Here is a 24,634-nt window from a genome sequence, read left to right as displayed (position 1 = left end):
TCTTTTCAAAGCAACAATTCTCCTTTTCATATGTTTCTCTACCTCTTCCAACCAAAAAGCCATTTGTGTATTTGGTAATTTGTGTTTATCAATTTATTTTCTCATCCATTCTGCCAGTCCTATCATTGTAAGTTATGTTGCTTTATTCCAGTTCAGCCTTGCATTATTTTTTTCTTTATAATCTGGTCCTTTTGTAAGTAATGCAGGTAATTTTCTATCTTTCACTATTCTGAGATCACCTGTGATATGTTTATGATGCAGATCTTTAAGTATGGAATATTCACAATTACAATGTTGTGTGTCACTCAACCAGTCATGTACGTCTATAGATTGTATGGTTTCCTTATTGTTGAAGATCTTTCCCCAAATTGCATTTCGTGAATTGTACACAACCCTTGGTGGCTCTCTCTGTTGTATTGTTTCTGGAAGTTTACCGCACACTTCCTTCTGTTGTAGTATTTTCTCTATATTGATCATTTCCACTCCTTTGTTATCAAACCTAATTTTGATGTTGGCATTGTCTTTTCTCTTCATACATTCTATGGTCAATCATATCGAGAATTACTTCCATGTGTTGGATTGGGAGGTCCTCTTTAACATTCTCTTCAATTAATCTGTAAACAATTTGCCAAACCTCTTTCAGTTTTTTTTTTTAAAGTATTGATCTTAATTCTGATATTTGATTTATGAAGATCTAACCACTCATTTACGATTTGTTATGGTGTATCTGTAACTGGATGTTTACATCCACAATTATGTACTCTGTGTCTCTGAGAGTCTCGTGGTAAGGTGTTAAAAACAGAGGTGATTATGTTGTTTGTATGTATTGTTGTATCACCAGGATATCTGTCTCTGTGTCTGTGTCTGTGTCTGTGTCTGTGTCTGTGTCTGTGTCTGTGTCTGTGTCTGTGTCTGTGTCTGTGTCTGTGTCTCTGTGTCTCTGTGTCTCTGTGTCTGTGTCTGTGTCTGTGTCTCTGTGTCTCTGTGTCTCTGTGTCTCTGTGTCTCTGTGTCTCTGTCTCTCTCTCTCTCTCTCTCTCTCTCTCTCTCTCTCTCTCTCTCTCTCTCTCTCTCTCTCTCTCTCTCTCTCTCTCTCTCTCTCTCTCTCTCTCTCTCTCTCTCTCTCTCTCTCTCTCTCTCTCTCTCTCTCTCTCTCTCTCTCTCTCTCTCTCTCTCTCTCTCTCTCTCTCTCTCTCTCTCTCTCTCTCTCTCTCTCTCTCTCTCTCTCTCTCTCTCTCTCTCTCTCTCTCTCTCTCTCTCTCTCTCTCTCTCTCTCTCTCTCTCTCTCTCTCTCTCTCTCTCTCTCTCTCTCTCTCTCTCTCTCTCTCTCTCTCTCTCTCTCTCTCTCTCTCTCTCTCTCACTCTCTCTCTCACTCTCTCACACACACACACACACACACACACACACACACACACACACACACACACACACACACACACACACACACACACACACACACACACACACACACACACACACACACACACACACACACACACACACACACACACACATCTGCTGAGGATTAATTTGCTGTTGATGGCTTCCTACTCATCATGGTTAGCATGGTCATCCTGTGTTGCACTCACTGAATGGACTCTCATTTTAAGACATAGGCAAAGGAACCAAGGAGACCAGGGGCATGGATTCCACAACCTATCCCCAGAAATAGTCTGCTAACCAAACACTTACCTGATGCCATAAGCATTTCAGGTCCATTGTTTGACAATGATATGCTTCCCTATGAATGTGGTGGCCAGCTCTGCATTTGAGAGGCTCAGTAACTATTTTGGCTTTGGGATTGGTCTCATAAAGGATAGATATCTGTTCAGAACAGTGCATATGAAAGTGAGGGTTCATTATGAAAGCAGAGTAATATGACAGTTCATGAACTGTCATTCATCATCATCATCACCATCATCATCATTATCAACAATGCTCTATCCAGAGTGTAGGTTTTGGTGAAGCAGTTTATTGGCTGGAGGTTACAACCCTGGATGGGTTGCTACCCCAATACAGGACACTCACCTGAATGAGCAAGTGCTTGTAATTTTGTTCAGGGTAAGGATGATAGCTCACCTATGCTTCATGAAGGACACCGAAAGATCTTTAACGTCCACCAACTAATGTTGGCAGACAGGATGCTGTTTAATGTCCATCCAAAGGACGGTACGCATATTGATAAATCCCTCTGCCTGCCAAATACCGGGATGACAACTTATAGCTGGGTCAAGATTCAAACCCAAGCTAGACAGCTCAGAGGTGAGTATGCTTACCTCGAGGCCATCCTTCCAGCCCTGGGACTGTCACTGCACAGTTTAAATCAAAGCCCAGAGCCAAAATCGAACTCCTCATTCGAGGAGACAGTGAGTGTTCATGAAAATTGTTATTTGAGCTATTTACGATCGAGGGAACACATATGTAAACTTCCTTCATTTAATATCCAATTTGATTGCCATTAGTTTAAAATTGTCAGGTCAGTGATTAATCATGTTATAAATTTTACACATCTCATCCATCCGTAATCGCCATTATGCATTCACTTTGCATTGATAGTCATCGGGATATCACCAATCAGTTACCTTTATTTGTTCTGATTGTCCTCCCTTTACCTTCAAGTGTAATTACCTCATTGTTCCATGCCATGATGGTCCATGTTTCAGATGCAAAATAAGCTGCTTGATAAGTTCAAACTTCACTTCAAATAAATGACATATCAATATTGTCCAAATTTTGATTTGGGAACATGCCTCTTGAACCGCTCCACCCATTTCCCATCTGATTTGCTCCCACCCTCCCTCCAAAAATGAGATATATTTATACACCCATCTCAGGTATACTTTTCTGCACAATTCATTGAAACCCATGTTATTCCACATTATGATGATGGAGTGAAACACATGCCGAAGGCGACACATTCTGCAAGTATACGATTAGACTGTTCATTGTGGCTCACAGTAACTCATCAAAATTGTTTGGTGATTCCAGATCTATTCAATTTGGCACTATGGTCATGCCTTAACTACAAATTGATGGCTCAACCAAAGGAGTCTTTACTAATCTGAGTTCCTGGCCAGTCTCGCTGGTGTTTTGGCCTGAAAAAGGTCAAAATGTCATCAGCCCTGACCCATGTACGTACAAAAAAAAAGTTACAGTTGCCTGTTCAACAGAGGTTAAAATAAATTTTAAAACTATTTTTTTAACCTGATCGTACACAATTGGCTGGAGCTCACATTTGGGATATGGATGATGAGCAGATGTTGGACTGAAACTAAACCAAGAACGAGAGCGAAGTCAATGGTGTGTCATCGCAAATTCCCATGCTTCCCACCGAAAGCAAAGTTGAACAAGAAAAAGAGCAATCAGAGATTGCAAACCCTCACCAGGACTTCTTTTGAGTGGTGTATTTTATAGGTTTTCAGGTAAATCCAATATGGCTGCCAAACCATGTGACCTGTAACATCATATGTGTGATTCTATTCCTCATGGATAGGTGGTCATATGTGTAAAGTTTCGCCTCAATCTTTTCAGTCATTTCAGAGAAGATTTTTGAAGGTTTTTTGTTTTTAAACAATATGGCTACTGGATCACTTGTCCGATGATGTCATTATGTTTTTTTGTGTGTACCATTTTATCCCTAGATGACCCTCAAAAATATTTCATACTGATCGGATGTAGCGTTTTACATATGCAACTATGACGTCATAATGAGGGCACCTATGATGTCATTAAAAAAAATCACACTCATTTCTCATGAGGAGTACTTGCTCTGTGCCAAGTTTCAAATTTTTCCTTGGTGTGGTTTCAGAGATACAGAGGTCCAAAGTTTTTCCGTTTTTCCAAAATGGCAGCCACACCACGTGGCCTATGACATTGTAGTTATCATTGAAACATTCTACGTGAGTAGTCGCACCAATGGTGAAAATTTCGTCTCAATCCGAGAAACAGTTGCGGAGCAAAACACGAAAGTTCTGTGCGGACAAACAGACAGACAGACAAACAAACGGACCCAAATGGAACACCCTGTTTGAATCCTTCAGCGAGGGTAAATATGGCAAAATATTCAACCAGGAATGACCCAAAATAAAATTTTGAGTGAAAATAATCTTCTGTTTTGACCCCTGCGACCCTAAGTCCCTAACCCCAGGAACATGAACCGATGGTCAAATCCCAAAAAATCGTTACATATTTAATGCATCCCCCAATGTTAATTGCAAATACAACGTTTCATTAAAAAATGTTTTAAAATGTGCCTATAATTGCATTTTTACCCCGCCCGGGGGAGGGGGCCAAAAATAATACTGCTCCCTTACCTTCTTGTCATGTGGTAATTATAACTACCAAGCTTGGGAAATTTCTGCACAACTGTTGAGGAAGGGATAGCATGGTGGACGGGCGGACAGACAGACAGACAGACAAACAGACAGACAGATGAACGGAGAGCTGATTACAATATCCTCCGCCCCTGTTTTTGTGCTTTTTAAAGCGTGTGGATAATAAAACGATTGGTTTGTGCATTAATCTGGTCTATCATATATAAGTTATCTTATAACAAAGTGTCTATATCATTAGATAGGAGAAATACTCATTGATGTATAAATTTTGGTTACCAGGCCAGACACTGCCATATACTGTAGGTTCCAATGCATATACTATGATAAATTAAATCAAACTGCAATTTTAATCACAAACAGAAATGACTGTTTTGTTTTACTTCTCATTCTTTTAACTCCTTGAATTCCACAGAACAATTCACAATGTACTGTAGTCATACAATGAGATGTATTTCACAGTGCTAATCCACGTGCACCTGTTCAATGGATACTCACTAAAGCTTTATTCCAAGTAAACCGCATGAACAATTGCAACAGCGAACAGTGAGGAGTTTTCCAATCCAGTTGAGGTCCAATTATCATTCTTTGAATCCCAAAGGCATTTGCTGGATATCTGTAGACAACAAGAAGTCAGTGAGTAGAAGTTGTTTTTTTTATGAGGTCTGTCGACATGCCATTCAATTTCAACATCCCAATCACCAGCCTCCACATCCTTCCATGGGGCCATTCTTTGAAAAGTGAACCAAATTTGAAAAAAATGAAGTTTGTCCTTTAAAATTTTAAGTTATATATTCATAAAGAGCATTGTCCAAAGTTACATGAATTATATTTTTCTTTTTGAATTAAGACCCCATTCATGCTCATTTGCATACATTTACATTGGTGGATATTATAATGAAAATATTATTTATTTTCCCTCTTTATTAGACCACTGAAAAAGTGTGTCTCATAACTTCCTTTCTGTAGTTTAATATCATAATATGTTTGTCTATATCCATTTAAAAACATTTCTCTTAAAAAGAATAGCTTTTATTCAAGTATAAGGACATAATTAACAAAAAAGTTGAATTAACTTTAAATGTCACACACGTGACCAAAAACCATGAAAAGTTGATGCCAGCTGAAAACCACAGCTTTGATAATATTTATTTTTCATGTCAAAAGCTAGTTTTATAGTGTCTTTCTATTCACCAAATATGAATTCCCTAAACTGTCATTCTTAATTAATAAAGAGCTAATTAATTGGTCACACACGTGACCAAGTGGACACGTGTGTGACATTTGTTACACCTGTGAGTATCAGAATGAAGTCCAGAGTGCTTTGTGGTCACGTGATTGTCACTTTGTTCACTGCTGCCATCTTCCAGAATGGTAAGTGTGTCTCATTTGTGTCAAACACAAATGACAAGGGAAAGGATTCGGTATACACATTTGTAAGATATCTTGCTACCAAAGCTTCAGCTGATGGCTCTATCACATTTTTCACAGATGGGCCATCATCTGAATTCAAGAACAAGTTCATTGCGAAACGTCTCTTGATTTTGGCACAAGAACACAATGCCACATATGAATGGCAATACTTTTCCACATCTCACGGGAAGGGGTAGTGGATGGCATAGGTAGTGCTACCAAGTCACTTGTTCGGTGTAACGTCATGAGCAAGAAAGCTGATGCCATGGTAAAGGTCCAAATTTGTACATTCACAAATTACCCTTTGATTTTACGAAGATATGTATATATATATATATATATATATATATATATATATATATATATATATATATATATATATATATATATATATATATATATATATATATATATATATATCTCTTGATGAGATTTCTCTGTCCCTCTGTCTGTCATGCTTTTTTTCTGTGACATCATTACAGCCTTACGTCTTGTGCTTGGCCTTGTGGAAGAAAAAATAATTATATTCATGTATTCTCAATTATGTTTACTTGTTGCTGGTACTTTTTAAAATCGAACACAATATAAAATAAGGTCTTGCTTTTGACCTCCATCGTGATATAAATGAATATACCAGTAAAGTAGAATTGCATATTACTAAATCGTATGTGCTTTTATCTCACTGAAATACATATAACCAAGACCAGTATCTCCAATGTTCAAACGGGACAGCCCAGCTGCTGAAGAACTAAAAATAAATAACTTTGGAAGGCCATTGGAGCAAGGAAAATAGCTGTCTAAGGAAAATTAAATAACTCCATTGGCTTTTGATGGCAAAGGCCTTGATCCCTCCACCATCTCTCTGCCTTTCCTCCCAAAACTTGTCATCCATTCTTCAAGGTTAACACTGCAAACTTTTGACATGGGTGTGTTATTCTTTCCCTCCCACCCAAAGTGGCCATGTGTTGCAGTTCTGAGTTATTTTGCCTTGTGCCAATCAGCCCTTCCCATAGTTGAATTGCCAAATGTCTTACCCTTCCATGTTTTAGCTGTCAAACGAGTATAAGAGGGATTGCTTTTGGATCCTTGTTCGTGGTCATCCTCTCAACTCATCCCATCGCTTCACTCACACATGTTGAACAACATAACCCGTATCTGAGCCTCCCTGTCTATCCGACGTCCATAGGCGACGGGCTGAATGTCAGGATGATGGATTTATTAAGATGGCGTTACATCTGGGACGTCATTTCAGCATTACGTCTCGTGCCAGGGTAGGCCTTTGCAGAGGTGTATTATTCATGACAATGAGAATCGCATTTTGCAACTTGAAAGAAAAAAAAACAACAAAAATTTCACCATTGGTGCGACTACTCATCCAGAATGTTTTAATGATAATTATGACGTCATAGGTCACGTGGTGTGGCAGCCATGTTGGAAAAATGGGAAAACTTTGGATCTCTATCTGTGAAACCACACCAAGGAAAAAATTGAAACTTGGCACACAGCAAGTACTCCCCATGGGGAATAAGTGTGATTTTTTATTAATGAGGTCAGAGGTGCCTTCGTTATGACATCATAATTGCATATGTAGAACGCTACATCTGATCAGTATGAAAATTTTGAGGGTCATCTCGGTTTTGAGGGATAAAATGGTCCACAGAAGAAAAAAATGATGATGTCATCAGTCACATGATTCAGCAGCCAAATTGATTTTACAAAAAAACCTTCAAAAATCTTCCTCTCTGAAGTGGCAAAACAGATCGAGGTGAAACTTTACACGCATGACTGCCCATCCATGAGGAACAAAAGGTTCACACATATGACATCATAGGTCACATTGTTGGGCAGCCATATTGGATTTACCCTGAAACCTATAAAAACCTTCTTCTCCAGAATGGCTGGACAGATCGAGGGGAAACTTCACACAAATGTTCCCCAAGCCATGGGTGTATGTTTGTTAAGGAATAATTGATAGGTCATATGGTTTGGTAGCCATATTGGATTGAAGAAAAATATTAAATGTTTTCTCTGGAACTGTTTAATCAATCGATGTGAAACCTCAAATTTATGATCTAGTAGTGATGGGAAATAAATGTTTTAAATTTCAACTTGATGGGATGCATGGTGTGGCAGCCAGAATTCTTTAAAAAAATTTGATATGGGTTCTTTTTTTCTTTTGAATAAGGCTCACTTGGCTGTGCCTGGATGGGTTTGAAGGTGGAGGAGTAAGAGCTGAAATGTGAATCCTATCCAGGTTCCTCCTGATGACTTCATCTTTGCTTTTTGCTTGTTTGGGTTCCTTGTGATTACGACAATGCAGAACTGTACCGATTTGGTCTTACATTTGATTTGAATTGAATTTGTTTTAATCCCATTCTAAATTCAATTGAATAATGAATAATAATAATAATAAAAAAAACGTCATGGGTCAGGGTCAGGGTCAGGTGTCCAATTAAAGCGGGGTTGCATCAAAACGGGACATCTTGGTGCCCTGTCATCACTGCTTGCAATTATAAAGCGGCAGTTCTAATTATGCCTATTATTAATTACATAACACACCAGTACACAAACACCACACAAAATACACCACACAAAAGAAGTCTTGGTGAGGGTCTGCAATCTCTGATTGCTGTTTTTCTTGTTTTTTGGTGAATAAGTGTGCGTATTCCTAAAATTAATGCTGGGAATGATTATAAACAAAATCTTTCTGGAATAAAAGAAATTGCAAATATTGACTGTCAATAAACTGTATTACTGAATTGTAACATGTATAAACTATGTTGTTCAACTACCGTCAGGGAAGCGACGGATTCAATGCCAGTAGTCTTCGAAACACAAGCAAAAACATTCCATTACAGGAGCTATTGTATACTATCATAATAATTATTATTATGATTATCATTATTACTATTGATACATACGATGATGCTTTGGTGTTTCTTTTCTCCAATGAAGACTTCAATGAGGTACTTGTAGCGAGGGATCTCAAAACATTTTGCTGTGGTCAAAATCTCATCACTGACTTCAAGGCACAATGACTTACATAAATCCTCCTCATACGTAACATTCCGCAGCTTTTCCTGGATACGAAGAAAGTCAGCACAAATACTCATGGTCTCCAACTAAGGACATGATTAATCTGTGAATACTACGTATAAAGTTTACAAAGGCTGAAGAGGAAGACACACGGGACATTGACTTTAGGAGACATTGATGGACTTTTAAGAGAGTGACGACGACAGTTAGGATACAATGGGACACAGGTGATGGGATGTTCACCGGAAGGTCAGAGGATCATGAGACAGATACTCAACAAACAGGTCTACTTCTGCATTGCCAGTTGATGTTTTAATCTGAAAATATATGCATTCAATCATTTCCCATTGGAAGATAATCATGGATAAATATCTCCACACAAATCAATGTTGTATTGATCAAAAAATTAAGCGATGCAGGATATAATGTGTATGTACCGACAATGAGGTGTTGATGAAAAGCAGGCAGACATGGGATGTACAAATAGCAGACTTTGTATTGAGGATGTTCATTCACTTCCCTTTTTGACTGCGTCTGTGGAAATCATCCACTGGTCATTGTTTCCCCTCAAGATCACTCTCGTCTTCCAAAATGGCAGCTTACCATGAACTCAGACCAGGTCACATGTGGGAGCATGTGCCAGAGCAGCGCGTCGCTGCGTCCACTTTCCGCCAGTACTCCAAGGGCCTCCGCCTGGCCATCCCCCAGGCAGATGCCTGGCCCATCCCCATCTCATTGAGATATTGATCAATCTTCTGCAACCACGAAGCACATAGTTGGCCCATTGGCCTCCTCCACTCACGACACTCCCTCATTGAGAGAATCTGATGAGCAGGATCAGTGTCAGGAAAACGAGCCACATGTCCATACAGCCACAGCTGACGCTCACGGACTATGCAGGTAACAAATCTCATTTGAGTCTCTCTCAGCAACCGCTTGTTGGACACAAAGTCTGACCAGCAACAGCCAAGGAGTCTCCGAAGAGACCTGGTACCAAAATAATTAAGTCTCTGTCTCAGATCCCTGGTCAGAGTCCAAGTCTCACATCCAGAGAGCAAGACTGGAAGCACCAAGGACCTGAAGACTCGGACTTTTGTCGTCCCGCACAGGTTTCAGCAGTGCCACACCCCATGATCCAGTGAATACATGACTCCCCAGGCCTGACCCAGATGTCTGTTGACCTCTGACTCATCGCCAGCAGAGACAGGAATATCACTGCCAAGGGAAATGAATCTCTCCCTGACCTCAACATCCTCGCCACAAATAGATACAGACAGGATAGCAACATCCAAGATGTCATTGAAAGCCTGGATCTTAGTTTTGACCCAGGAAACCCATAATCTAAGCGGCTCTGACTCCTCATTCAACACCTCGAGGGCTCCCAAAAGGATATCTAAAGTCTCAGCAAAGATGATTGCATCATCTGCGAAATCAAGGTCAGAGATCTTGACAATCCCAAACGATGCACCGCAACTTGATCTCTCTGACATCCTCCCCATAATCCAGTCATACAAGTGCTGAAAAGTGTGGGGGCCAGTACACACCCCTGACAAACTCCAGTAACAACTGGAAATAAGTCAGAGATGGTATCACCACATCTCACAGCACTCTCAGTACCAGAGTATAGTTCAGACATCAGATTGATCAGTTTTGGTGGCACCCCACGAAGACCAAGAATCTTCCAGAGGGCATCCTGATTCAATGAATCAAACACTTCACAGAGAACAACAGAGGCTGCAAGTAGCCCCTGCCGAAACTCTCCTCCGCATTCGCTGAGGACCCGAAGAGCAAGGATACGGGCAATCATTGACCTCTTTGGTGTAAAGCCTGATTGCTCTGGAAGCTGGTGCTGAAGTAGATGGTGGCAAACGCTATCAAGAATTATCCGAGCAAAGACCTTGCCCGGCATTGAGAGCAGCATCACACCTTGGTAGTTGTTGCAGTATTGGCGATCACCCTTCCCTTTCAGAGGGGGACACAACAAGGCCCCTCTTCCAGTTAGTTAGGATGATGCCTGTGGTCCAGGCAGAGCACAGAACTGCATGCAATGACATGAGTACAGCATTACCACCAGCCTTGAGAAGTTCAGCATGGATGCCACAAATCCCAGGAGCTTTACCCATTTCAGCCGGTTCACCGCAGTCTGTGTTTCCACAAACGAAGGTGGACCGCAGTTGATTGGTGAGTCAGCAATAGTGATGCTCCTCTCAGATTCCTTGCACATAGATCTCCTTGTCCACCCTTAGTGAATGTACCGTTTTATGCCTCAGCTCCCTGAACAGCTCAGCTCTGCCATTCACCCTGGCCCTGCGACTCTGGTCAATGGTATCCAGTGTCCCTTGAGAGACAAATTTATTCTTCGCCCTCCGGTGAATTCCAAGAAATCCACTGGCAACAACAAGGGCGGTGGTCTTGAAGGCACTCCACAACTCTTCAGGATCCCCCAAAGCACCCGGACCCCCCAAATCTCCACTCAGCCTGTTTGCAAACTCCTCCGCAACCCCATCATTCTTGAGCTTGCCAACATCCAGCCTAGGCTTTGATAGTACTATTCCCCTGGATTTAAGCTGCAACTTCAGAGTTGCTACAAGCCTGTGGTCAGTATTGAGGATCTGACAACTCCAGTAGACCCTGTAGTTCTGGATTATCCTCCAGTGACCATCAATGAGCACATGGTCATTCTCCTTTGCCACACCACCAGCGTTGGAATACCAAGTCCAGCGATGAGCCTGTGGGTGTTGAAAACATGAACCAGCCACCCGAAGTCCATGACTTCTTGCAATGTCAAAGAACTTGGTGCTCCTCTGGGTCACAGTTCCAGACCCATGGAGACCAACGCATGTCTCAGAACCATCCCTATCAGTTCCACTTGATGCATTGAAATCCACCAAGACGAGAAGAGTATCTCGCCTGGGGCACTGATCAACCACAGACTCGAGCGTGGCAGAGAATGCGTTCTTCACGGTGAGATCATTCGCTTCTGTCGGAGCATATGCAGAGACCAGGGAAATGACACCCAAGGAGTGACGAATCCTTAGTCTCATAATAAGCTGGTTGAACGGTGTTACCTCAATTATCATTGGAGTCAGCTCATAGGACACAGCGACAGCAACTCCTTGGGCATGGTAACCTTCAGAGCGACCAGACCAATAGTAGGTGCAACCACCTGCAGTGATCTCACCGCAATCCGGTCTCCGAACCTCAGAGAGAGCTGCAATCCCGATGTCCAAACGCTTTTGCTCAGATGATAACAGAGACAGGTGATCATCCTCTCTTAGGGATAGGACAATCCAGGCATCCCCCCGAAGGGACCGCTGACCCTGCAAGGTTATCCCGTGGTTTTCCCTCCTATCATCAAATTTTGGGGGTCCTGAAGGCTTTGCCCCAATCCCGTCATCCGGTGAGCTGCCCTGTGAAGGGCAGCAGCACAGGAGGTGATTATCACCTCAGGTGATTTTCAAAACCTCTTCACAATCTTTACCATTTGGAATAACCTGTCCGCTTTGTATCTCCCATTTTTTCTGCTCTCACTCCAGTAATCTTATGCCTCTGCGCATGCAAGACTGAATTATTTTGTAACAGCAGCGAAAAGAGCGTGACAGACAGAGGGCAACGCTGGGTCTCTCCTCATGCCCCTTCCCCTCCCTCCGGACTCCCACCCCCCCTTCCCCTCCCTCCGGACTCCCACCCCCCCACCCCTTCCCCCTGCCTCCTCTTCATAGTGTAGGTTGGCTTTCGGGCTTCCCACTCTCTGGGGACGGGACATGCACAGTGCAAAAATGCGTCATCTCCACAGCTGACTTGTAATACCCTCTGCCACTACCACCAGGTGGCGCTACACGATACACATTTACTGTGTGGTCGTATGGCAGCTTAGCTGCCAGGGTAGCTATAATTTCTTGAAGTGTGACTGTGTCGCTGATGCAGTGCCCCTCTACCAGTACACACAATGGAACTAGTACTCATTTCACCGACCTCGGAAGGATGACAGGCTGAGTCAACCCCCTGGTGTATTAATTCAGCGGCCGACAGGGCTTGAACTCAGGACGCTAGGATCCCAAGCTGCCACCCTAACCACTGAGCCAACACCAGGCTCCTAACACAATTACTTCGAAAATTTTTGTCGATCTACCCTCACGAACCCCCTTGACAACAGATGAAACCAAGTAGGCCTTGTTCATCACAACTTCAAACTTGATCCACATGCCAAGTTTGGTGGCATTTGGCCCAGTAGTTGGTTGGTGTTACACACAGACAGACAGACACACACAGCGACAGACAGACAGAAAATGACATTTATTAAAGATTGTTGGTCGTTTCCCTCAGCCAACCACGCAGAAAGTGGAATGTGAATCTCGGTTTTGTCTGCCTGTTTTTCATCATTGCCTCAAGCAAGTGATGGAAGAAGGTCGTGCAACTGTTACCTGGCTACACAATGAGTACAAAAAGCTTATGAATTCATTTATGATGTCGGCAGTGTTATAAAGCTTCTGATGAGCCATATAAGGTCCTAATGCTTATTAAAACAACCCTGTATATCTACCTCGAGTATCCGTTCCATCTTGGAATGCATTTTATTGAATGGAAATTTGATATCAGGATACATTTTATAATTGTTTTCCATCATCATGACTTTGCATGGCTTCAACGTCTTCACTCCATCAATCGGGCTCTCCTCATCGTCTTTTTTTTCTCCCTCCTGATCACCACTAAACACCGATGGCGTTTTGTTCTTAAAGCTGGCTGTCACCGTCTGGGTGAAGTATTTGAAGAGAGTTACAAGATGCATCGACATGCCGGATATACATCTCCAATGCCGGAGTTTAGACTTGAGATAATAGGATGAGATGAGAAAATGTTTGTGCACGCCTTCCATATACTTCGATACATTTTATATATCTATTCGTTTATCATTCTGTATATGAAATTCACAAAGTGTATGTTCATGTGTTTGTTTGTCTGTTTGTTTATTTTATAGTGATGCTTCAAGTCCTCCTTCCTCTTCCTCCTGGCCAAAAGGACGTGCTCTCCATAATCAATGATAAACTAGACCGAAGTTTATGGTGCATCATCACACATCCCACGCTTCCCACCTAAAGCAAAGTTGAAAGATGGCAATTTTTTTTATATTTTTTTAGGGTACACCAGAAATGACCCAATATCAAATTGAGTTTTGAAAAAATTTCTGTTTTGTCCCCTGTACGTACGTCCCCACCCCCATGGGCATGAACCAAGGGTCAAGCCCAAAAAATCATTGCATGTTTTAGGCATCCCCCAATGTTTATTGCACATACAAAGTTTCATTTTAAAATGTTTAAAAATGTGATTGCAATTTACACTTCAACGTAAGGGGTGGGGGCAAAAATGACACTGCTCTTGCAACTTCATGCCACATGGTGATCATAACAACCACTTTTGGTGAATTTCTGCACAACCGTTTAGGAGACAGCGTGACAGACAGACAGAGCCGATTGCAATGTCCCCCAGTTTGTTTGTTTTTAAGTGTGGGGAGAGAAAAGCATTGTTAATTGTGTAAAAGTATCCCTGGGTTAAAGTCACTGACTCGTGAGCTTGCAGATACAGTTCGATCCAAAACGAAGCCAAGTTTGGAATTTCTTTCGTCTTCGGTGTGAAAAAGTGTTACACACATACGGACACAGATCCTTTAATATTATATACTGTATATGTTGTAACGGTGTCGGCACATGTGCCAGGCCTACGAGGTGTGCACTGGAACCCACCACCACTACCGACCCCGAGGTCCCCAGACCATGGATAACTCCACAGCCTAACAGGTTGTTAAGCAACCGTGGATGCTGGCAAAAGCAATTACACCGTGCAGGGTCCTCACATCCACAGCCTGCGTTACCTACTCAGAGGTACATCTTTCTGAGCTTGATGCCACACCCTCAATGCACAGCCGAGTACTTATTACGGCTGAGCAGAACTGTGGTTTCTGGCTAATCCCGCAGCCAATCATTGGGGCATAAACTTCCCATTTATCTCATACATACACACTATATCAGATCAATGAAAGGCCATAAATGAGGCAGATGTTAAAGATAACAATTATTTATTTACATACACACAGACAATCATCAAACACGTATTTACAAGTAAGCAATAGCCATCTTTATTTGCACAGGCAGGCAATTAGAGGAGTATAGATGGGGATGACTCCTCCCTTACCTCGTGCAACCAAGCACACTTACGTCGGGCCAAATATTGTGAGAGGTGGGGTTAGGGGGATGAAGGGTTGGGTGGTGGAGTGTTGGTGTTATGTCGGAAGCATGTGATGTGAGTGTATACGGAGCTGCGCAACACCCTAGGGACCTCAACACGTGCTTTGGCGAGTGGACTACTTGACTACGGCCCAGGCATGACTCATTCCTGCACCTCATATCCCAGCACAGCTGGGTGCAGCACGATCCGCACTCCGGCAGACAATCCCCCGAACAGGCAGTCTGAGATGCACTCACTGCCTCGGGGCATGAACAACAGCAGCGAACAGAGCCTAGTCCTGGCCTTCTATAAGAGACATGTTGGGTATGGCTTCAACTGAGTGAACTTCACACGAGCATCTTTTCCACCCATTGGTATGCGTCTGATGGGGGCAGGTGTAGCAATGGGAGCTGTGGAAAATCCCCGCGTCATTGCGCCGGACGGCCATGGGTATCCCCACCATTCCCTTTGTGGTGCAAGTGCAAGGGAGCGTCCCCACTCCCTCCCTCATGCACAAACGTTCCTTTGTGTTGGGCGTATGTTTAAGAAGCATTGTCCCGCATGACGAATGTAGGAGTGTAGGGAAGGAAGAATGTGGGAAGGTAATTCAACAGGGCCAGAGGATTAATTGTCTACAGTGAGGGAAGGGTGAACAGATGGTGAATTGTGAATAATAAAAGAATGAGTGAATCGAGTGGTGAGGGAGATGGATATAGACGGACCGAAGGACAAGAATAAACTGACTGCGGGGTTGAAGGAAAGACCAACGGGATGAAGGAGGGGTTGTTGATTGAGGTTTGGTGAAGCGGATTGTTTGTGGATTGAAAGGTTGAAAGTGGATAGAGAACGGTAAAATCACACTGGGGATACACAGACTATCTTCACCATGCATTTTGCCCCTCAAATCCCCAGACACAGGGCAAGGATCTTGCGACACACAAACGAAGAAATAACTGTCTGGGGAATCCTACGTGTACATGGATGCTCTCCCCAGGGTGCATTTCCAAAACCGTAACAATATGTAACTGTAAACGAGGCAGAGAAATTTATGTAATGAAGGATATTAAAGCATGTCTCGACTTGGAACTTTTCGAATAGAAATTCACCTGTTCACCTGCGGTCATTCACCTGTTCACCTGCGGTCATTCACCTGTTCACCTGCGGTCATTCACCTGTTCACCTGCGGTCATTCACCTGTTCACCTGCGGTCATTCACCTGTTCAACTGTGGTCATTCACCTGAATAGAGTTCCTGTGGTCACAATTTACTGCAGATCTGATGTTTCTCTGCGATTTCTGGGTGCATTTATAGAAATCCAAACACCATGGTCTGAGACGATGACGATCTGTGTAATCTTCTCAGGCAGGTAGCTTCTACACATACTCCGACATAGTGTGGCGACTTGTTCATGCCTTTAACTGAATGGACATGTTTCAGCACAACCAATTTCAGAGAGCAATGCACTCACGCCAGAGCACACACCATTGATAACGAGAAAGAATATGGAAGTACCCAGACTCTTCTCGAGTTGGCCATCCGACCAAACTGAGCAACTGAGCAATAAAGACCTTGGTTAGGGCCCTGTCACACCTTGACGTTTTAGCCAGCGTATGACAAGGTATCAAAGTGTATGTAAAACGCTGGCGTATGCTGAACTATTGATGGTTTTAAAAAAGTTTTGGGCGTATAATAACGTCTTGAACGTATGCATAACGTATTAGTAACGTACACAGAACGTTTCAATCACATATAGATAACTTATACCAACGAATGCTGAACGTGTTGTTGGCGTTCACAACCTATGCCCAACGATAGTCGAACTTATGCATAGCGCGGCAGCGTATCGCCAACGATCACGTGGCGTAGGCTATTAATAGGCTGCGGCTCGGCGATTCAAATCATAACCGCACTAGACATCGAAGTGTGAAGCCGCTGTCACACCTTGACGTTTTAGCCAGCGTATGCCGACGTATGAAAAATTTGCCGAACCAAGCTGGCACACGTCAAATATGTTATGGATAAGTTTTGTATACGTTAAGAGCATGCTGGCATATGTTGTAATATGCTGGGAGACATCGTAGTATGCTGGCATACGTCGTCATACGCCGAATACGTCAAGAAATTTTCAGCATGTTGAAAATTTATCGACGTATTCGGCGTATGACACACGTTCTGCATACGCTGGCACAAGTTGCAGGCACGCTACGCGATCGTTGACACACGTCGGCACACGTTACGTGTACGTTACTCATTAGTCGAAACACGTGAAGGTAATGGTTGGCGTCAGTGTTCCAGACTCCCTGGCTATTTTTTTTTCTTCTGCGTGACGGTGATGTCGACACTTCAATTGTTAGTGCGGTTATGATTTAAATCGTTGAGCGGCAGCCTATTAATTATATTATATCATAACCGCACTAGAAATCGAAGTGTCAACATCACCGTCAAGCAGAAGGAAAAAAAAACCAAAAAAAAAAAAACCAGGGAGTCTGGAACATTAACGCTAACCATTACCTTGACGTGTTTCGACTTATGAGTAACGTACAAGTAACGTGTGTCGACGTGTGTTAACGATCGCGTAACGTGCCTACAACACGTTACTCATAGGTTAGAAATAAGTTTCGGGGACGCTAAACATTACCTTGACATGTTTCGACTTATGAGTAACTTACAAGTAACGTATGTCGACGTATGAGAACGATCGCGTAACGTGCCTACAAATTATGGCCAAGCGTATGCAGAACGTGTGAGTCATACGCTGGCATAAGTCGAAAAATTTCAAGCATGGAAAATTTGTCTAACACCTCAGCGTACTACGAAGTATGCCAGCGTACAAAGATGTATGCCAGCGTACTACGACGTATGCCAGCATACTTCGACGTATGCCAGCGTGCTCTTAACGTATACAAACTTACCCATAACGCATTCGACGTGTGCCAACGTTTTAGCCAAATTTTGCATACGTCAGGCATACGCTGGCTAAATCGTCAAGGTGTGACAGGGCCTTTAAGGAGGTGACCATGAACCTTATGACCAGTCTGACAGAACTACAGAATTCCTTGGCTGAGATGGGAGAATCTGCCAGGAGGACAACAATCTCCGCAGCACTTCACAAATTGGGGCTTTATGGGAGAGTGGCCAGACGGAAGCCACTGCTGAGAAAAAGGCACATGACAGCACACCTGGAATTTGCAAAAAGCCACGTGGAAGACTCTGAGAGCATGAGGAAAATATTCTGTGGGTTGAGGAGATGAAAATTGAACTCTTTGGCCTGAATGCAAGGCACTACAGCTGGCGGAAACCAAGCACAGCTCATCACCCATCTAACACCATTCCTACCCTGAAGCATGGTGGTGGCAACATCATGTTATGGAGATGTTTTTCAGCAGCAGCGACTGGGAGACTTGTCAGGACAGAGGGAACAATGAATGGAGCCAAATACAGGCAAATCCTTAAGGAGAACCTGCTTCAGAGTGCAAAAGGCCTGAGACTGCGGCGAAGATTTATGTTCCAACAGGAAAACGACCCGAAGCACACAGCTAAAGCAACACTGGAATGGATTCAGAAAAAGAACTTGAAAGTCCTTAAGTAGCCCAGCCAAAACCCAGACTTGAATACCATTGAGAATCTGTAGAAAGACTTGAAGATTGCTGTTCACCGAGGCTCCCCATCCAACTTGACAGAGCTTGAGCAAATCTACAAGGAAGCATGGGAGAAAATCCCCAAATAAAGAAATGCAAAACTGATACAGACATACCCAAGAAGACTCGAAGCTGTAATCACTGCCAAAGGCGCTTCTATGTAGTCTTGACTGAGGGGGCTGAATCCTTATGTAAATTAGATATTTCTATGCTGGTATTTCATTTTCAATAGATTTGTAAAAATTTCGAAAAACATGTTTTGACTTTGTCATTATTATGGGGTATTTTGTGTAGATCGGTGACAAATCAAATCTAACTTTAATCCATTTTAAATTCCGGCTTTAACACAACAAAATGTGAAAAAAGTCAAGGGATGTGAATACTGTTGCGGATCCGGAGTGGCGGGATTCTCACCCAGTCCTTGGCGCCACCCTCACCCCCGCCGTCTGCGGGGTTTATAACGCCGGCCGGCTCAGCACAGGCCTCGGGTTACGCGCCTTCAATCGCGATATCAACGTAATCCTTGTACCTTGCCAGTTGGGGAAATAGAACCCCGAGTTACAGACTGGTTGTGTCAGATGCCGAGCGTTTTCTGCCAGTCTGAAACTATTTTGGTTTTATATGCCAATCAAACGGATCGTTCCTCGACGCGACATAAATTAATCCATAGCGGCAACTTCATACGACTTAACCAGATTTATTGGGGAACATCGGGGATCACAAAACAAGCAAAATTCACGACAATGTTTTTATTAACAATCCTCAACTCGTAATTAACTAGGGAACCACGGTCTACAGATTTTGAGGGGGTCGCGACCGAAAAATGCCTTATACAACACGTGCAGACGAAGACAAACAGCATGCATGCAAGACAAGACAGAGTACTTGGTGAGGTTTCATGGACGAGAGGACAGTGTCAAGAAGCACGAATGTCGCTCGCAACAGGTGGATGTCCACGGATTCGAACTCCCAACTCGAACCACACCGCGTGGCAAAATGGCCCTTGTCCATTTGTCGCAGACCTCACGCATGCGGTCTCTGCGCGCTTTGGCCCCGCGCAATGTCGACGGCACAAGTCTGCCAGATCAACGATGGGCCTCAGCCGATCTCTCTCCAGGGTTCCGCTTACAAATCCAGGCTTGGCCTGTTCTCCAGCCAAGGCCCAGATCGAGGTCTGAGCTCCACAGGCGGATCGACAACATGTCGAGCCGTGAGGTGAGTACGGACGGAGGCTCCACGGCCAGACGCAGGCCGAATCTGTCGATCACCTCGCCACACGAGTCGATCGCCGGCTCAATGTGCAGGCAGCCTCTCTTACGTTCGCTCGCTTCGAAAACACGAGCACTCTTTCGAGAACGACTGTTCTCCACACACAGCTCTTTTCACGAAGTCTTCGTTTTCTCGCTTCGAAGCGACTCCAAGCACGCCTCGAGAACCCGACGCTCGTCCAAAACTGAAATCCTTTTCTCTCCCAGTTTCTCCTTTTTCCGCTCCTTCGAGCACGCCTCTCTCGGCGGCTGCTGACAAACTCCTCCCCTTTGCGTCACTTCCTCTCTTTAGCCACACCCTCTCTCCAGGCCACACCCCCTCAGCTGACTGGGAGGGGCCTATCCCAGGATGGGGTAGGAATCAGAGGGATCTCGTTTCACCACCACTGTACGAACATAAAACAGTCTCTTACACCTCCCGACACACATATAATGTCCCTTTTACCACACAACCGAGCAAAACAGGCATTTAATGGGGGATCTGAGCTAATCCTATATTTAGTAGTGAAGTAAGGGCCATTTCCATAACAATACTTTCTGAATGCACTGTACACACACACACACACACACACACACACACACACACACACACACACACACACACACACACACACACACACACACACACACACACACACACACACACACACACACACACACAAGCTTCCTTGGCAGTTTACTTGTCATTGTGTAATCTTGGAGAGGGCATGCAAGATCTTTCTCTTTTCTCACTGCACTCAGTGGGGTATTTCCAAAGAAGGAATTTACTCATCCTTATGGAATGCCAACTTATGGTTTTGTCTGTGCTCTTTCCCTGTTAAATGCTGAACGTCAAGCAAGTAAACAGCACTTACCATTCTAAAAGTCTTTGGTCTGGCTCAGAGTGGATGCTCAAACCATGATTGAACATCACCGAGTCTGATACAAATTTTCTTTTTGTGTCAACATTGCCTTCTCTTTTCCTTTATCCTTCAAACAATATAGGTTATCCGTTTGGTACCTCATCTATAATGCTTCCGTTTATCCTTCAAACAATACAGGTTACATGTTTGGTACCTCATCTACAATCCTTTCCCTTTGTCCCTCAAACAATACAGGTTACATGTTTGGCACCTCATCTACAATCCTTTCCCTTTATCCCTCAAACAATACAGGTTACATGTTTGGTACCTCATCCACAATCCTTTATCTTTCAAACAATACAGGTTACATGTTTGGTACCTCATCTACAATCCTTTCCCTTTGTCCCTCAAACAATACAGGTTACATGTTTGGCACCTCATCCACAATCCTTTATCTTTCAAACAATACAGGTTACATGTTTGGTACCTCATCTACAATCCTTTCCCTTTGTCCCTCAAACAATACAGGTTACATGTTTGGTACCTCATCCACAATCCTTTATCTTTCAAACAATACAGGTTACATGTTTGGTACCTCATCTACAATCCTTTCCTTTGTCCCTCAAACAATACAGGTTACATGTTTGGTACCTCATCTACAATCCTTTCCCTTTGTCCCTCAAACAATACAGGTTACATGTTTGGTACCTCATCTACAATCCTTTCCCTTTATCCCTCAAACAATACAGGTGACATGTTTGGTACCTCATCTACAATCCTTTCCCTTTGTCCCTCAAACAATACAGGTTACATGTTTGGTACCTCATCCACAATCCTTTATCTTTCAAACAATACAGGTTACATGTTTGGTACCTCATCTACAATCCTTTCCCTTTGTCCCTCAAACAATACAGGTTACATGTTTGGCACCTCATCCACAATCCTTTATCTTTCAAACAATACAGGTTACATGTTTGGTACCTCATCTACAATCCTTTCCCTTTGTCCCTCAAACAATATAGGTTATCTGTTTGGTGCCTCATCTATAATGCTTCCGTTTATCCTTCAAACAATACAGGTTACATGTTTGGTACCTCATCTACAATCCTTTGCCTTTATCCCTCAAACAATACAGGTTACATGTTTGGTACCTCATCTACAATCCTTTCCCTTTATCCCTCAAACAATACAGGTGACATGTTTGGTACCTCATCTACAATCCTTTCCCTTTATCCTTCAAACAATACAGGTTACATGTTTGGTACCTCATCTACAATCCTTTCCCTTTGTCCCTCAAACAATACAGTTTACAGGTTATATGTTTGGTACCTCATCTACAATCCTTTCCCTTTATCCATCAAACAATACAGGTTACATGTTTGGTACCTCATCTACAATCCTTTCCCTTTGTCCCTCAAACATTACAGGTTACATGTTTGGTACCTCATATACAATCCTTTCCCTTTATCCCTCAAACAATACAGGTTACATGTTTGGTACCTCATCTACAATCCTTTGCCTTTATCCCTCAAACAATACAGGTTACATGTTTGGTACCTCATCTACAATCCTTTGCCTTTATCCCTCAAACAATACAGGTTACATGTTTGGTACCTCATCTACAATCCTTTCCCTTTATCCCTCAAACAATACAGGTGACATGTTTGGTACCTCATCTACAATCCTTTCCCTTTATCCTTCAAACAATACAGGTTACATGTTTGGTACCTCATCTACAATCCTTTCCCTTTGTCCCTCAAACAATACAGGTTACATGTTTGGTACCTCATCTACAATCCTTTCCCTTTATCCCTCAAACAATACAGGTGACATGTTTGGTACATCATCTACAATCCTTTGCCTTTATCCCTCAAACAATACAGGTTACATGTTTGGTACCTCATCTACAATCCTTTGCCTTTATCCCTCAAACAATACAGGTTACATGTTTGGTACCTCATCTACAATCCTTTCCCTTTATCTTTCAAACAATACAGGTTACATGTTTGGTACCTCATCTACAATCTTTTCCCTTTATCCCTCAAACAATACAGGTTACATGTTTGGTACCTCATCTACAATCCTTTCCCTTTGTCCCTCAAACAATACAGGTTACAGGTTACATGTTTGGTACCTCATCTACAATCCTTTCCCTTTGTCCCTCAAACAATACAGGTTACATGTTTGGTACCTCATCTACAATCCTTTCCCTTTGTCCCTCAAACAATACAGGTTACATGTTTGGTACCTCATCTACAATCCTTTCCCTTTATCTTTCAAACAATACAGGTTACATGTTTGGTACCTCATCCATAATGCTTCCCTTTCTCCTTCAAACAATTCTTTTTCTTCTCTTCTTCTTCTGCTTCTCCTGTTATATCCACGTTCCTGTGGGATTGGCCGGGGGATATTCCAAATAATAAAGTAAACGATTCAATGAAGTTTAGCCAAATAACAAGCTCATTATTCGTGTATACTTTGGGATAATATGGAAGTTTTATTGTATTTATTCTCATTGGTTCTGCAATTCATAACTTATTGAACCATCATCAAGATTCAAGGTACATTTTACCTCAGACTTTAGTCGAATCTGTGTATATATATATATATATATATATATATATATATATATATATATATATATATATATATATATATATATATATATATATATATATATATATATATATATATATCTCCCACTTCCAAACCTCACCTCTTCTCTGTGAAAAATCTTCTCTCCTCTTCCTGTGCCAATATAACCTCTTCCCTTGAAAATCTCCTCGAGTAATGGTTGCCTAGCAACACACGATTACGGCGCCCGATAAATAATTACTTAGAATTACTTCTTTCCTTTGAAAGAAATAAAGGATGTTGATATTTTTATACCTGGCGATGAGATCCCAAAAACGGAAATATGCGACTGAAGAACTTAAAAATGATTTAAGGTGAGAATTAAAAAAGAAAAATCTCTCACAATTGTGTTTTCAGGACTCTTATAAATACTATTACTGTAGTCTGTTATTATAAATACTCTACTCTGTTATAGCGAATGCAGTGAGCTTCATACTTAACGCGTGCACGTGAGAGAATATGAAACAAAACAACAACAACAACAACAACAACAACAACAACAACAACAACAACAACAACAACAACAACAACAACAACAACAACAACAACAACAACAACAACAACAACAACAACACAATACCCCTGGCTATTTGGAATCGGTGCCGTGCCGTTAGCTATGACCTTTTGCTTCCGGTTGTTGTTAAAAACTGTGCGGTGTATAAACACGATTGGGTTTTATTTCTATCTTGTGAATATTACTTAACGCGTAAACATGAGAGAATAGGAAACAACAAAAACAACACAATACCCTGGCAATTGTGAATCCATGTTGTTGGCTATGACCATTTTGCTTCCGTTTTTTTTTTGTTTCCGGTTTTTGTCATGGGGAATGATGCATGCCGGGAGATCATGACCGGAAGTGTTTATTTATTTATTAAATTATTTTTTTCCCAAAGTTAATTTTATATTTCCGAAAGTGATTTTTTTCATGACGGGGAAGTGTTTATTTTGTATTTAACATTAGCGGGAGTGATTTTGAAACTCTTTCCGGAACTTTTCATTTCTTTTATTCTTGACCAGAAGTGATCGTTCATTCAATTATTTTTTCCCAAAGTTAATTTTAATAAAGATATCTGCCGCATCATCAAAAAATATTTTTTAATCGTGATTTACATTATTTTATCGCTGATCCCGAATCCAGGCCGAAGTAAGCGGAAATTGCGTCAAAATCATCAGCTGTGCGGCGCTTACATGTACCACGGTATAGTTGGCAAGTATACAGTTGTGAACAAGTTTTAGGTAAAGTCAGA

At 42.3% G+C, this 24,634-nt stretch overlaps 1 protein-coding gene across 3 annotated transcripts; it reads right to left on the bottom strand.

Moving 5' to 3' along the window:
* Positions 1-1,346: 1,346 nt before the first annotated feature.
* Positions 1,347-24,634, bottom strand: LOC147022444 (dynein light chain Tctex-type 5-like). Of its 3 annotated transcripts, none has more exons than XM_085893340.1 (6): positions 24,498-24,634; positions 23,467-23,548; positions 23,056-23,138; positions 13,324-13,533; positions 8,666-8,824; positions 1,347-4,947 (listed from the first exon to the last, which is right to left on the bottom strand). In XM_085893340.1, exons 3-6 carry the CDS (start codon positions 23,062-23,064, stop codon positions 4,837-4,839), a joined length of 489 nt encoding a protein of 162 aa, XP_085749466.1. In that variant the 5' UTR covers positions 23,065-23,138; positions 23,467-23,548; positions 24,498-24,634; the 3' UTR covers positions 1,347-4,836. The 3 variants fall into 3 exon arrangements, with proteins under 3 accessions (XP_085749466.1, XP_085749465.1, XP_085749464.1); XM_085893339.1 differs by lacking the exon at positions 24,498-24,634 and adding an exon at positions 23,965-24,003; XM_085893338.1 differs by lacking the exon at positions 24,498-24,634 and adding an exon at positions 23,640-23,755.

The sequence above is a fragment of the Eptatretus burgeri genome, chromosome 8 (assembly GCF_056783735.1).
Source record: "Eptatretus burgeri isolate ZD-2024b chromosome 8, Ebu_testis_v1, whole genome shotgun sequence".
Lineage (NCBI taxonomy): Eukaryota > Metazoa > Chordata > Myxini > Myxiniformes > Myxinidae > Eptatretus > Eptatretus burgeri.
Note: the sequence above shows the minus strand (reverse complement) of the source record. Positions and strands in the feature narration are given on the sequence as shown.

Bases quoted from the DNA above. Each gene is read 5' to 3' on its own strand.
- LOC147022444 (XM_085893340.1), bottom strand. The intron at 8,825-13,323 runs GTAGATATACAG...CTTCGTATCCAG, and splicing joins AGATGGAACGGATACTCGAG to GAAAAGCTGCGGAATGTTAC. The intron at 4,948-8,665 runs GTATGTATCAAT...TGTTGTCTACAG, and splicing joins AGAAACACCAAAGCATCATC to ATATCCAGCAAATGCCTTTG.